This window comes from Lactuca sativa, chromosome 2 (assembly GCF_002870075.4).
Source record: "Lactuca sativa cultivar Salinas chromosome 2, Lsat_Salinas_v11, whole genome shotgun sequence".
Taxonomy (NCBI): domain Eukaryota; kingdom Viridiplantae; phylum Streptophyta; class Magnoliopsida; order Asterales; family Asteraceae; genus Lactuca; species Lactuca sativa.
Genome location: NC_056624.2, coordinates 180,028,722 through 180,045,266, shown reverse-complemented (window position 1 = coordinate 180,045,266; position 16,545 = coordinate 180,028,722). Strand labels below are relative to the sequence as shown.

Here is a 16,545-nt window from a genome sequence, read left to right as displayed (position 1 = left end):
AGAATTTCCATTTTAGTCCTTAAACCATTTTTCTTGACACTTTAGTATCAAAACTTGTTGAAAAGGTATTTTTCAGCCCCAATTTACTTGAAAAACAGTTTTAGTCCCTCAAAATGGAGTTTTTCTCGGTTGAAACCTCTATTCTCGCAATTTTTACAATTTTGACCGAAAATGGAAAATTTTTACATCTTTGGTCCCTTCTAAATTTGAAAAGCATTTTTAACCCTTGAAATGGACTTGGTACACTAGTAGTCCCCTGTTTTACAGAAAAGTGCAGTTTCAGCCCCTCTAGTTTGAAAATCTCGCAATTTGGGCTTTATTGGGCCGAAAAGTTCATTTTTGGCCCATTATGTTTAAAAATTCACATTTCAATCCTTCAAAAGGGTAAATTTCCAAGAATTACATTTTTGAAACTGTTTTGACTCATCTCATCCCTCAGAATTTGTATTTTGACATTTTGGGCCCTTTAGTTTTATATTTTTAGCATTTTGAGTCCAAAAATGGGTTTTAAGCCCACAGATGTTCATATTAACCAACTTGGTTATTTTTCTAGAAATGATTTGTGTGAAATAATATAATTTATACTAATTTCATACAACTTAATGTAGATCTTGGTTTTAAGGTCTTTTTGACTAGATCCAACACCACAATCACATAAGAACATATATACTAGCATAGAAATCACACAAAGCATACATATACTCATAGATCTACACATTTGCTTGTATTCTCCCCCCACGAAACTTATAAAAAACCGAAAAATAGGGGGTATGAAGCTCACCTTGAGTTGTGGTTTTGATTTGAAGAAGAAAAGGAAGAAAGTGAGGTGATTTTCGGCCCTAGCAACACCTTGATGAAGATCTCGAATTTGAGGTGGTTCTAAGATGCAAGATCATGATTTCATATGAGTTAAGAAGAGATTTTTGTATAGAACAAGGAGTCTAGAGTGTGGATTCAAGCATCAACTTACCTAGATGATGATTTTTGTGAAGAATCCTCCTTGCAAAGTCCTTGAATCTCGAAAATATGGAGGAGGTATTGGAGAGTTTTCTTGAGAGAAGAGTGAATGAAATGTGTGTGTGTGTGCTTGAACTCGGCCGAGAGCAAGAGAGAGAGAGAGAGAGAAAGAGATAGATCTTGAAGTGATATATGCATGGAAATATGAGATAAGATGCATGGAAACCCAATATGTAAAAATGAGGTGGCCATGAAAGTCAACTCTCCCTTTTTACATGGGCTTGGGCCGAGAATTAGAGAGGGAGAGAAAAGAATTTGGGCCTTGCATGCTTAAGCCTTTTTCATGTTTATGTTAAGTGGTGCTTGGTCCAAATAACCATAAATATGATTCTTATGACCTATTAGGGCTACACTAGGTTAAATATGGCCCAAAATGGTTCATATAATTGATTTATTTCATTCTAGGCCCAATATGGCCCAAAATGTTGAAATAAATGGAAGTGGGTCCAATTAGAGCCCATTTAAGAGTTCTAAGCCCCAGATGGTCAAATTGGAAGCTTATTGGTCCATTGGGTCCAATAAGGAAGTCCTAGACCAAAATGGACCTAAACAAGAACTTATAGAGTTTCCAATTGCTTGTTGACTATTTGTAATGCTTGTATGGTGTATTTGATTGCAATTTTGTTGTCATAGAATAAGCATCATACATGTTCTTATGTTTTTGGATTCATAATTTGACTTAAGTATTGTAGTTACAAGGCACAAAAATTCCTGATTGTGACATCATCCCCCCGTTAGAGGGAATTTCGTCCCGAAATTCTTTTGAAAGCTAGATTTCAGAATGCTAGAATAGGTGAGGGTACTTTTTCTTCATTGATCTTCGCGTTCCCACGTGAATTTTGGCCCATGCTTCGCGTTCCACCGTACTTTCACGATCGGGATGCGACTTTGCTTAGTACGCTTCACCTCCCTGTCCATAATTTCGACCGGTTCTTCAACGAACAGGAGATTCTCGTTGATTTCAATCTCGTCAAGGGGAACGACTAGTGTTTCATCCGATAGACACTTCTTTAGATTAGAAACATGGAACACGGGGTGCACACTGTTTAGCTCTGCGGGTAGTTGCAGTTTATACGCCACTGGACCTATTCGGGCGACGATCTCGAAGTGTCCAATGTAGCGTGGGTTCAGTTTTCCCCGTTTTCCGAAACGAATGACTCCCTTCAAAGGTGAGACTTTTAACAGTACTCGATCCCCGACCTGAAACTCTAAGGGCTTTCGACGTTTATCGGCGTAGCTCTTTTGTCGGTCGCGCGATGCTTGTAATCGAGCTCTGATTTGAACAATCTTTTCCGTGGTTTCACGAATGATCTCCGATCTCGTTAGTGCCTTGTCCTATGTGAGTGCCTTTGCTAGCTGGGTGTCGCCCACCTCAGCCCAACATTACGGTGATCTACACTTACGCCCGTACAGTGCTTGGAAAGGAGCGACCTTGATGCTCGAATGGTAACTGTTGTTATATGAGAATTTGACTAAAGGTAAGTGGGTATCCCAAGACTTCCCAAAGTCTATCACACATGCGCGAAGCATGTCTTCGAGCGTTTGAATGGTTCGTTCGCTTTGACCATCCGTTTGTGGGTGGTAAGCGGTGCTCATGTCGAGATGGGTTCCAAGTGCTTTCTGGAGTGATTGCCAAAAACGTGAAGTGAACCTACTGTCTATATCCGAGATAATAGACACTGGTACTCCGTGGAGTCTCACGATTTCTCGAATGTATAAACGCGTCAGCCTTTCCATCTTGTAGGATTCTTTTATTGGCAGGAAATGAGCGGATTTCGTCAGGCGGTCGACTATTACCCATATGGTGTCTAGTCCATCCGGCGTCTTGGGCAGCTTGGTCACAAAATCCATAGAAATCCCTTCCCATTTCCACTCAGGGATCACCGTTTGCTGTAATAATCCTGAGGGCTTCTGGTACTCCACCTTTACCTTGGCACAAGTAAGGCACTTACCAACATAGGTGGCAATTTATGCCTTCATGTTAGGCCACCAATAGTGTTGTTTAACATCCAAATACATCTTGTCCGAGCCGGAATGAATGGAGTATCGCGTCTTGTGAGCTTCCTTCATGACTACCTCCCTAAATCCTCCGAGTTTAGGGACCCAAATACGGTTCATGAAATAGTATACTCCGTCCTCTTTTACCTCTAGATTCTTCTCCATTCCGCGTAATGCTTCGCTTGCTTTGTTTTCCTTCTTCATGGCCTCCGACTGGGCTACCCCAATCTGAGTGGTTAATTGGGATTGGATGGTTATTGAGAGAGTTTTTGCACGACGATTAGAGTACTCCTTCCGGCTCAATGCGTCAGCTACCACGTTGGCCTTGCCCGGGTGGTACTTGATTTCACACTCGTGATCGTTTAATAATTCGAACCATCTTCGTTGCCTCATATTCAGCTCTTTTTGATTCAAGATATGCTGGAGACTTTTGTGGTCCGTGAAGATGGTGCACTTTGTACCATAAAGGTAATGCCTCCAAATCTTCAGAGCAAAGACCACGGCTCCCAATTCCAGATCGTGGGTTGTATAATTCACTTCGTGTGTCTTTAGTTGACGGGATGCGTAAGCTATCACTCTTCCACGCTGCATGAGAACGCAACCTAAGCCCTGATTTGACGCGTCACAGTAGACCACGAAATCTTCCGTTCCCTCCGGTAGAGATAGTACCGGGGCACTACAGAGGGCTTGCTTCAGGGTTCAGAATGCAACCTCTTGTTTGTCCGTCCATTTGAATGGTACGCCCTTTTGTGTAAGTGAGGTAAGTGGCTTGGCGATCTTAGAGAAGTTTTGAATGAACCTCCTATAGTAGCCTGCTAGACCTAAAAATTGACGAATTTCCGTGGGTGTTGTCGGGACGGCCCATCCTTCGACGGCTTTGACCTTGGAAGGATCCACATGAATTCCTTATTGACTAACAACATGACCTAGGAAGTTAACACTACGGAGCCAAAACTCACACTTGGAGAGTTTTGTGTACAACTTTTCTGATCGCAGAGTTTCTAGAATTTGTCGGAGATGTTGACCATGCTCTTCCTCGCTTCAGGAATAGACGAGAATGTCATCGATGAAGACAATGACAAAGTTGTCGAGGAATGGTCGACAGATTCGGTTCATCAGATCCATAAATGCAGCAGGGGCATTTGTTAGACCAAATGGCATTACGACAAATTCATAATGTCCGTAACGAGTTCGGAAAGCGGTTTTAGGAATATCCTCTTCCCGGACTTTGAGTTGATGGTATCCGGACCTTAGATCTATCTTAGAGAAGTAACTAGCTCCTTGGAGCTGGTCAAATAGATCGTCGATTCGTGGGAGTGGATAGCGATTTTTGACAGTGAGTTTATTTAACTTTCTGTAATTGATGCACATCCTAAAAGATCCGTCCTTCTTTTTGACAAACGGGACCGGAGCTCCCCATGGTGAGTAAATAGGTCGGATGAATCCCTTGTCTTGGAGTTCGCTGAGTTGACTGGATAATTCCTGCATTTCAGCAGGAGCTAGCTGGTAGGGCGATTTAGCTAGAGGGGTTACTCCTGGAACGAGGTCAATTCGGAATTCAACTTGCCTCTCCGGGGGTACTCCAGGAAGATCTTCAGGAAATACGTCTGGAAATTCACGTGCTACTGGAATATCTTGAAGGTTATTCTCTTCCTTGGTTTTATCCACTATGTGAGCCAAAAATGTCAAATCTTTCTTTCGTAGATGTTTTTGTGCCTGGATGCACGAGATGAGGCGAAGGTTCGTGCTAGGTTTGTCTCTGTAAATGCCTAGGGTTTCGTGATTAGCAAGGCGAAGGCGAACGGCCTTCTCGTGACACATAATCTCAGCATGGTAGAGGCTTAACCAGTCCATGCCAATAATCACATCGAAACCCCTAATGGACACAGGCATTAAGTCTATTCAAAAGACGTTTTGGTTCAGGGTTAGAGTACATTCGATGTAGATTCCCCCCGTGGATTCGGTTTTCCCATTGGCCATTTCCACCGTAAAGGTTTCATTGAGCTTCTGGGGTTGTTGTTTTAATAAATGCTTAAACTTATTGCTTACGAAACTTCGCTCCGCTCTGGTGTCAAATAGGATGCATGCATAAGTGTGGTTTGGGGGAAACGTACCGATAACAACTGCGGGATCCTGAATTGCTTCCCCCTGACCCATGGCCAGCACCTTCTCGTTCCTCCATTTCTAGGATTGTTGTCGTTAGGTCAATCGCGACGAAAATGCCCAGTCCTTCCGCACCCATAGCATGTGTGGCTAGGACCGGCGTTGTTGCCCCCAACATTGATGTTGTTGTTGATGCGGTTGTTGTTGTTGTTTCCCTGTTGTTGATTTTGAGGAGGGTAGGTCCTGCAGTACCTCACCGTGTGTCCCTTCCGATTGCAACTGGTGCACTGCAACTCCTTGCATTCTCCATTATGATGGAAACCGCACTTGTTGCACTTGGGAAGATTACAGGAATAAGGTCTAGGAGCATTTGGGGCAGCTAAGGCTGGAGCATGTGGTGTAGCTGGGACTTGCGCGGGTGGCAGCATTAACTGCCACTGTCTGCTGCTTCTTAGAAGTCTCGGAGCCTTGACGCCCCTTCCTTTTGTTGTTTTTCCCTTTCTTGCCATCACTTTCCTTCTTGGCCTCAGTCTCCGTTGGCTTATCCCCCTTCTTATTGTTGTGGTCATACAGCTTCTTTGCCAATCTTTTAGCACTGTTGAAAGTTTCGGGATTTGCAGCTATCACGTTTCCTTGGATCGGAGAGGTTAGTCCCCAGATGAATCGCTCGATCTTCTTTCCTTCCGAGGTGATCATACCCGGGCATAGCAGAGATAGTTCACTAAATCTTGATATGTAAGCATCGATATCCGCATTCCGCACAATGAGGTTCCACAGCTCCTGCTCCATTTTCTGGATCTCACCTCGTGGGCAGTATTCAGCCATCAACATTTCATTCATTTCTGACCACGACATGGAGTTGGCTACAGGGAGTGTCATGGCTTCCACGTGTCCGTTCCACCAAGTGAGCGCTTGATCAACGAAAGTGCATGCTGCAAACTTCACCTTTATTTCCTCCGGACAGTCGCATATCTCAAATATCGACTCCACCTTCTCGATCCATCGTTTCAGAGTGATCACCCCTCCAGTGCCGTTAAAGGTTCGTGGTTTAGCGTTTGTGAAGTCCTTGTAGGTACATGTTTTGGTGGGTCCTTGATTCATTCCGTTGTTCGAACTCCCGGCCCCTTGCCCGTTGACTCCTCCATTGTTCCCTTGATGAATTTGTGCCATCGCTGCAGTGACCGCAACAGAGACCGCTACCTGGAATGCGGCTGAGTCAACTTCGGGTGGGGTTGGTCCAGGGTTTCCGCTATTAGGTCGGCGAGGCATCTTTCTGTCATGAAACGGAAAAATGTTGAGTGTACGTGGCTTCCGTGTGGTTGTGATCCTACTGACTAGGTGTATGGCACGAACTTAAGTACTTATATCATGTAGCATACAATCATAGATTCGTAACACATAGCAATTTGTAATATCATAATAAAGCGTGTAAAAGTTTACTAATATTATCCACATTTGATACATGAAAATTTTGCTTGTAAGAGCATACATGAGTGACACTAGTTCGAAAGCATAACAGCTCTATGAGTAGTGTAGTCACTTAAACATAGAGCCTGGGTACATAGCATAGTTCCTAATGACCTAGTAAGATAACTCTATCTCTAGCCATGATGAGTTGTGCCCGGGGGTGGTGCCGAGGATGTGGATGCTCCCTGAAGACGAGCCACCTGTCGTTCCGCGTCCTGGAGTCAAGACTCCCACCTCACCTACCTCATGTGGAACTCTCAAAGAACGTCACGTGTCTCCTGTTCTACACGCTCGACCCTAGTCCACAACTGGCGTACCTGGTCGGCAGTGCTCTGAGTAAGGTCGCCAGTGTTCCGTAACCGTTTCACCATGACTGGAAGGGCTCGATCTGTCGGTCCTCCATCCCGCAGGTCAAAGAACTCTCGTGACATACCGTACGGGGGTCGTTGTCCCTGCCGTCTGCTCCATCTCCAGAGATCAATACCCCATGGAGGTGTAGGACCAGTGGGGCCCACCCGGTAAGCAGGCACCCTGATCGGGTAAGGGGGGTTGATGACCTCGGACTCTGCGTCCAAATCACCCCCTTCACTGCCATCGGGTTCCTCCTCAAATTTTCCTTCATCTTCTTCCTCCTCCTGTTCTTCTTCTGGTTCGGCAGGCTCACCCTCGACTCCTGCCTCCGGTTCCCCGTTAGATTCCTCTTCGGGGTCTTCCTCAGGCTCCTCGTCTAACCATCCGTTATTTCCCTGGTTAGGGAAATAAGGATCTTCGGGGTGATGAAAACCAACAATGATGTCTGCGAGAGTGTGTAAATATGCTAACATTATTCCTAGGATGCTACAACTATTGCATAGACTATGCAGGCGTTCTTCTCTTTTTGGTGATAAAGGGGTTTGTTTTCAGGTTCCCTAGCTATCGCGATCTCATCAGAACATGTGTTAGTTATACCTTGGAGGGAATGTAGTTGATCAGGCTGCATCCACTCCTTGATACCACTAAAAACAGTCCTGAATTAACCGGGATACTAGCGTTATCTTGTTTGGTTCGGCGTTATGTTCTTATTCCTAATGCAAGCAAGGGTGTTTTATTGTTGTGTTTTGCTTGTTTTGTTCAGAGTTGTGTTAGTCCCACTTTTGGTTTATAGTTGCATATCAATGTGTGGCTAGATATGCTAGTTCACTATAAACAAAGCTCTGATACCAACCTGTCACACCCCCGAACCAGACAGCGGAAACGTCTTAGGGCTGTTGTGACTCAATTGAATACCATCACAATGAATATACATGAAACATAACATCATTCATCACCATGCATTGAAATATTACAACTGGTAGTGTTTACATTAATACATTGTTTCAAAACATTACATTCCTAAAAGTAGATTGTTCGATACTAGTTAAACAAACAACAAGACATTACTGAGTACATTTTTCCCTTCGATTTACCTGTTACCTGAGAATACAAGTATTTTGAAAAACGTCAACATATGAAATGTTGGTGAGTTCATAAGTAATGTTTGAAACATAATGTTTGTATTATTTTGAAAAACCACCAGAAAATCCGATATTTTCTGAAAAGATTATTGTAAGTAAGAAAAAGTGTGAAGATCCGTAGGTATGCTTGTTTATTTCTATAAGTGTGAAAAATTGTTATACTTGGTATGCATCACGTAGGTGTAAGAGTTGAAATCCCTAGGAAAACCCGATGTTTTCCTAATACTTTAAATTAAGCGTTTATATATTATTATACCATTGCAACGTGTGTTTTCGATGATTCCAGGTGACATCGGATTAGTCATGAGTAGTGAGTTGTTATAATCACGCATTAAAGAAATGACTAGCTTACAACTATACAAACGATCCCTTGGGCGTCGTCTGTACTACTCACCTAATCCAACCACCCTGACTTCCCATAGCCCCACGACCTAAGAAGAAAAGAGGGTGTGAAGCCCCGTTAATTCCATGAGTCGTTAAAGGCTATCGCGAATGCGAAAGGCCCTTGGCCCAGCTCGCATTTGACTTCTCGACTTTACTAGTAGTGCCAAAGGACCCTTGGGGCCCAACAGCACATGAGTTATTGAAAGTCCTTTTACACGGTATTAGGTCGTATAAGACCCAATATCATGTAAGCACGTTTCCTTCGGGCCTAAAGATCATGTCATTGGGCTAGCTAGGCCCAACAAGCACGATTTGAAACTTTCGGGCCCAAAGATGGTGTATCGACGTCTGGTGAATTCCCACGTGTGTATTGACTTCCCGTAATTTCCGCGTGTATATTGGAGTATCGTTGTGTTTAGATTTTTGATTCGTTATTGACTCGAGACCGAATCAATTCGTTTGGTAACGATTTTGGTGTTGAAGGTGTATTATATTTCGTCGGTAGTCGTGGTACTAGTATTTTGTCATAAAGGATTTATTGTTTAAAATATTAGAATTTTTCATTTTGAAGCCCTTTCTTGGATAAATTTACACTTTTAACCCTTTATATAAAAGAATTTCCATTTTAGTCCTTAAACCATTTTTCTTGACACTTTAGTATCAAAACTTGTTGAAAAGGTATTTTTCAGCCCCAATTTACTTGAAAAACAGTTTTAGTCCCTCAAAATGGAGTTTTTCTCGGTTGAAACCTCTATTCTCGCAATTTTTACAATTTTGACCGAAAATGGAAAATTTTTACATCTTTGGTCCCTTCTAAATTTGAAAAGCATTTTTAACCCTTGAAATGGACTTGGTACACTAGTAGTCCCCTGTTTTACAGAAAAGTGCAGTTTCAGCCCCTCTAGTTTGAAAATCTCGCAATTTGGGCTTTATTGGGCCGAAAAGTTCATTTTTGGCCCATTATGTTTAAAAATTCACATTTCAATCCTTCAAAAGGGTAAATTTCCAAGAATTACATTTTTGAAACTGTTTTGACTCATCTCATCCCTCAGAATTTGTATTTTGACATTTTGGGCCCTTTAGTTTTATATTTTTAGCATTTTGAGTCCAAAAATGGGTTTTAAGCCCACAGATGTTCATATTAACCAACTTGGTTATTTTTCTAGAAATGATTTGTGTGAAATAATATAATTTATACTAATTTCATACAACTTAATGTAGATCTTGGTTTTAAGGTCTTTTTGACTAGATCCAACACCACAATCACATAAGAACATATATACTAGCATAGAAATCACACAAAGCATACATATACTCATAGATCTACACATTTGCTTGTATTCTCCCCCCACGAAACTTATAAAAAACCGAAAAATAGGGGGTATGAAGCTCACCTTGAGTTGTGGTTTTGATTTGAAGAAGAAAAGGAAGAAAGTGAGGTGATTTTCGGCCCTAGCAACACCTTGATGAAGATCTCGAATTTGAGGTGGTTCTAAGATGCAAGATCATGATTTCATATGAGTTAAGAAGAGATTTTTGTATAGAACAAGGAGTCTAGAGTGTGGATTCAAGCATCAACTTACCTAGATGATGATTTTTGTGAAGAATCCTCCTTGCAAAGTCCTTGAATCTCGAAAATATGGAGGAGGTATGGGAGAGTTTTCTTGAGAGAAGAGTGAGTGAAATGTGTGTGTGTGCTTGAACTCGGCCGAGAGCAAGAGAGAGAGAGAGAGAGAGAGAGAGAGAGAGAAAGAGATAGATCTTAAAGTGATATATGCATGGAAATATGAGATAAGATGCATGGAAACCCAATATGTAAAAATGAGGTGGCCATGAAAGTCAACTCTCCCTTTTTACATGGGCTTGGGCCGAGAATTAGAGAGGGAGAGAAAAGAATTTGGGCCTTGCATGCTTAAGCCTTTTTCATGTTTATGTTAAGTGGTGCTTGGTCCAAATAACCATAAATATGATTCTTATGACCTATTAGGGCTACACTAGGTTAAATATGGCCCAAAATGGTTCATATAATTGATTTATTTCATTATAGGCCCAATATGGCCCAAAATGTTGAAATAAATGGAAGTGGGTCCAATTAGAGCCCATTTAAGAGTTCTAAGCCCCAGATGGTCAAATTGGAAGCTTATTGGTCCATTGGGTCCAATAAGGAAGTCCTAGACCAAAATGGACCTAAACAAGAACTTATAGAGTTTCCAATTGCTTGTTGACTATTTGTAATGCTTGTATGGTGTATTTGATTGCAATTTTGTTGTCATAGAATAAGCATCATACATGTTCTTATGTTTTTGGATTCATAATTTGACTTAAGTATTGTAGTTACAAGGCACAAAAATTCCTGATTGTGACACTGAGAACTCTTTATCTAGGTTTTTTTTTTGCATGTTCCTTATTTGGTTGTGGCTCTAAAGTGAGATTACTTGTTCAACTGTCTATCTCACTTTTGATTATATATAAGTATAATGATGAATTCATTGGAGATCTGTCTGTTGTGGCGTAATGTATTGTATGAGACCCTGTATGCAGTAGTGGGCTGTTAGACAGATAGACTAGTATAGTCAATTTCATGTGTTTGATGTTCTTTATTGATTGTTTGTTTACTATATATATATATATATATATATATATATATATATATATATATATATATATATATATATATATATATATATATATATATATATATTCTTTACAAAAGATTTTTTTTGAAGTATGCAAGTTCTTATAAGAGTTAAACAGTTAAACTACGAAGTACATGCAATCATACATTTATTTTTCCTTATATATCACTTACATAACACCTATATAATGAAAAATACTGAACAACAAAAATACAAATCAAGTTTTTCATCTTCTCCAACATGATTACACCCTCGTAACCGGTGAAAAAAAACTGAAAAATAAAATTAAAAACAAACTACATTCAACAATATATTTCATAATCTTCTAATTCAATGGCGCCTTTCCACATCTTAATGCATTCAATGGGATGTCATATTCAGTGCGAGAACTCTTTTCATCATTCCAAACTTTCGTATACAACTCCTGTCCCAAATATCTCCTTGGCCAAATTGCAGACCTCAGATTCCACATCCCCTTGTTGTCCATAGAAACCAATATCGCACTCCATGAATTTGGATACACCTAACACCAAATCACAAAATAATCAGCAACCAAATCTACTTTCATACCAAAAAAAAATCACAACTTTAATTAATATTTTATACCTGCATAGTGTGTCTTGTTGTAGCATCATTCAGATTATAAAATCTTTTCCTAAGTGTAGCATTCCACTGCCCAGATCCAAACCTATACAAATTACAACAAATCAAGATTCAAGAAATGTGATTTTAATTCTTTTTAAAAGAAAATATAAAAGTGACTTATCAGTTATCAATTTATCACTTACCCAACAGCCCAAAAATCAGACCCATCAAGATGCCATGATTGAATAGTTCCCTCATTGTTTTGGAAGACAATTTCAACAAAGTCATGAAGAGTGAACCCCATAACAGAGGCACCAATAACAGGAGGGGTTGAAGGAGGTGAATCTTTGATTGAGCTTAAGTGGAAGACTCCAGGAATGTTATAAAAATCAGCAATCTTCAATGGAGTTTCTGGGTTAGCATACGACACCTGATTCACAGCATACCTAAGTTTTCCATTAATATTTTCAGCTGAATTAGCAAGCACAACTGTTCTTGTTACTGGAATTGTTCCATAGTGATATGAGCCTTGAGGGTTAGGTCTAGCTGCATTTGCTGTTAAATTCCATCTGATTGTTCTTGCTTGTTTCATTGACCAATGAATTTCATAGGTGGGACCCCATGGTAGTGGTAAAGAAGCTTTGGTGGTGGAGCCATCATAGTGGAGGGTTGATGTAGCTGTAAGAACTGGTTTGGTGAAACGAGTTGAAGCAACAATGAAGTAGTCTTTTAGAGGAGCATTAAGGTTGACCAAGAAAGAAGCGGATTGACCAACATGAATGTCTAGTGATTCGTATGATTCTTGTAAAGTATGTGATCCTTCAGTTTCGACAAGTGTCAGTGTATGGTTTTGGATTCTGAAGTTAATTGAAGTGGTTAAGGCCACATTTGATACTCTAAACATGTACCTTTGACCTGAAAGATTATCATATATTAGAAAGAAGTCAAGACTCAAGAACCCATGTCATGTTGAGTTTATAGGGTATGAAAAATGTAACCTTTTTGAGTTGTGAAAGAGGTTGATTGAACATGACCATTGATTAGTAGAGCATCAGCCATGGGAAGAGTTTTCCCAGAGTCGAGTGTTTGTTGTAGTGTCTGAAAAAGAACCTTATTAATTTAACTGTTTGTCTACAGTGTAACTGAGAAGGATGAAAGGGAAAGAAAGAAAATTAGAAAATACCTTGTGATCTGATTTCCACCAGTCACTGATGAGTAAAGTGAATTCCTCAACTGGTTTGAGATATGGGACAAAAATCACAGCTCTTGCTCGGATATTAATTGCTCCAAAACCACCAACAGCTCTATGCATCTTGGTTGAAGGGAAGTAGGAATAGGTTCCAATTTGATCTTTCATTTGCATTTGGTATGTCCAGTTTGAGTTTGGTGGGATTGGGCAGTTTGTCCCCAAAACTCCATCTTGCCATGAGGTCTTTCTTTGTTTGATACCATTCCTATAGTAGCGAGTTAATATGAGACATGATCACAAAAAGCAAAAAAGAACACAAAATCAAATCAGAGGAAAGTACTTACCAGGTGAGAAGAAAGGGCTCATCCAGCTTGTTAATGACATTGACAATTACATTGTCGTTGGTGATACAGTCAATGGTTGGGCCTGGGAACTTCCCATTGACAAGTATGCCCTAAAGTAATGGTAGACAAGAAGAGATTATAAGTTAAAGATATCATCATCATCATCATCATCTTGAAGTGTGCAATAAGTAGAAGTGTGTTGACTATTACCCTTTGTGAAACACCAAGAGGAGAAATTTGTCCGTATGTAACTTCAAATGTAAAAAATCTGTATGGGTCTTCAGCCTTCACAAAGAAGACACATAACCAAGCCAAAAGTCCAAGATAAAATGGTCGGATGATGGCCTGATTCATGTTGTCTGAGTATGTCCTTCCAAGAATCTAATACCTGTACCATTAAATGATGGATTCAAACAAAACGATCGTCAGATCATGAGAAACTAATAGGTAACTGTATAGCTAGTCTTAAAAGAAGTAGATAAGACACCCATAATAGCTCCATGCAAACTAATTAACACATACTGTATCAAGTGTGCATGACTGTTATTGACTGCACATACAAAACTTGGCATTAAACCAAATATGTAAAGCAGTGCAATATGCAGCAAATAACTCATGTTCACAGTGTGACAGGATGGCAAATAACTCATTCAGGTTAGCAAGAGAAATCAAATACTTACAGTATTGGAAGAAGCAGAGCAGGATGAACCTCCCGCGTATGAATTGAAAGGGAATGAACAAAAGCGAGGAGATGAAAGTTTGATGATCAGAGACAAGTCCATTGGACAATTTATATACGAAGACAACGCCGAGAACATTTCATCGATTAAGAGAGTAACATGGAATCGATTTCGAAAATAGAAGCGAGATCTATTACGCCGTACTTCAAGGTGATCATTAATTAGCGGTGAGGAGTAATAGCAGCCCATGATTTTCAAAATGGGAAACTAATATTGAGATCTATTTGACCCAAGATAATTAATTGTCCCACTTCGTCAACAGGTTTATGCAAATTGAGACTCGACGATTAAACCCTAGAATGTCGCAGTGGAGAACGGATCAATCATAAATGCGTTCAAAAAACTTCCTTTGATTAATGATCTAAAGCTGAAGACTTTATGAAGAGAGAAGTGAAAGGGTTAGGGTTTATGCTAATCGCACATGGAAACAAGGCGCCAACCCGACCGGAAGCTTCTGTCAATCGTGCAGAAACCCTTCTTTCTTTACGCGCCAAAACACTATGTTTTATTTTATTTTTAAATAATATAAAATTTTATTATTAAAAAAAAAATGAAAATGAAACATGTTAAAAGTTAAAACAGAAAAGAACTATTCAAAATATATTTTAATTGTATACATTCCCTAAAATTTATTCATTCAAATAAATTAAATATTTTATTCTTTTTAAGTATTTCTAACATGCCAATTTGTTTACCAAATTAAGACGAACTAAATTGCAAACTCTAATATAAACCAACAATAAGATGCTTGATAGCATATGTCCATATTGATAGCATGTATGATTCATTTAAGTTTTTAGTGGTTATATTTTTGTATCATCCATGTTTAGTATGAGCTGTATTCTATATGTTTGAATGACAATTTTTTAGTCTTAAGATAATAAACCACTGTAGTTAATAAAATATAAATTATAGTTATAATAGTAGGTGAAAGTCAAAGTATTAACAAATGGAAAGTGCATTCCGAGGTGTGATCAAAAGTCAGAGTGTTCATATCTAATGACCTTTAATTAAAAAATGGTTTCCAAGTTTATTACTAGGAGTTAGACCTGTAAATCCGTATCTGCTTGTCGTGTATTTGTGTCTGACATGAATTTACACGACACGAATTTGTTAAACATGAACACGACACGAATTATAAAACGTGTTTGGAGTATCAAACACGAACACGACACGTAAAAAATTCGTGTGACACGTGACACGACACGAATACACACGTTTTCAGTCGTGTTACACGAAAACACGAATAGACACGTTTTTAATGGCTTTTTTTTAAGCTAGGGCTATAAACTAATTATTGAATTTTACGAAATTGGTCCCTAATATATTATAAATATAAAATTTAACCCTAAAGTATATATGTTTATATATGTGTTTATACGTGTCATGTGTCAACACGAATTTGTATTGTGTCTTATACGTGTCTAAACAGTTAAATTCGTGTTTGACACATATAAGACACGAAACACGAATTTATAATATGTGTCAGACACGAATAAACACGAATTTCTAAAACACATACACGGAAAACTCATATCGTGTTCGTGTCGTGTTAATCGTGTCGTGTATCAAATTGCCAGGTCTACTAGGAGTTTAAGGTTATTTGATTTTTATATGAGATTTTGTACGATGCATTTTAAATAAGGAAATTGAGTTATCTACCTATTTTTTTGGATTTTATTTAAAATATAAACAATTTTTTCAAAAAAAAACTAACCATTTGGTCCGGAATTGGTCATTCCGACCCGAAAACCGGCTCAAGCTCAATATTGTAGCCCAGTGGTATATATATGAGTTTCACACACAAAAAACCCGGAATACGCGTTTTGGAATTTGTAGATCTGAAGCATGATCTACCCGCAATGCGGACCAAATTTTCAACATGGATTCGTCAAAACACGTAATTTTTACACTTTAAGTTACTTTGTACAACGATTTATGTATTCTTGAATTGTTCGGAATGATCCAGAATACGAGGAACAACTCCAGAATATTATGATCAAATATGTGTTATCCTTTTTTTATTTTTTTCTCGTTGTACGTGTATGAATCTCATGTAAGTACTTTGTAATGTGTTTCGGATCACTTGTTTTAGTCCGAAATTAGGTATTATAGAGGTTCCAGAATGGTAATGTAGATCCGGAACACGATGAACGTGATCCAGACCCAATGATCTATTCCGGAATGATGTTACGGGATATTAATTCAGAATAATTATACTTATAATTTTTTTCTAAGTATTGTTTAATAATCCATGTTAGTCCAAAGGCGAGTTTGCATGGATGTTAAAAATATGGGGTTTACAGACGATGAAGTTGTATTTCATTTACAGAAGATATCAGAATTGCGCCTAATAAAGATAAAACCAAAAAACAATAATTTTATTATTTTAATATATTTTTACGGTAATGTATTAAAATGTTCTTGAAAATTTGTTTTTGCAGATAAAGAAAAAAGATGTCGAGTTTCACAATAAGATAAAAAAAAAAATCAGCAAAGACACCTATAAAATTAAGAAATAAATCAGAAATGATGTTAAAACTTAAATTGAAAACAGATAGAACTCCGAAAGATGACACCGGAGCAAGT

At 39.1% G+C, this 16,545-nt stretch overlaps 1 protein-coding gene across 1 annotated transcript; it reads right to left on the bottom strand.

Annotated features, from left to right (window-relative positions):
- Positions 1-11,229: 11,229 nt before the first annotated feature.
- Positions 11,230-14,371, bottom strand: LOC111876707 (L-ascorbate oxidase homolog). Its single transcript, XM_023873281.3, has 8 exons — positions 13,897-14,371; positions 13,427-13,604; positions 13,217-13,326; positions 12,867-13,137; positions 12,682-12,781; positions 11,887-12,598; positions 11,705-11,786; positions 11,230-11,621 (listed from the first exon to the last, which is right to left on the bottom strand). Exons 2-8 carry the CDS (start codon positions 13,568-13,570, stop codon positions 11,424-11,426), a joined length of 1,617 nt encoding a protein of 538 aa, XP_023729049.1. The 5' UTR covers positions 13,571-13,604; positions 13,897-14,371; the 3' UTR covers positions 11,230-11,423.
- Positions 14,372-16,545: the final 2,174 nt, after the last annotated feature.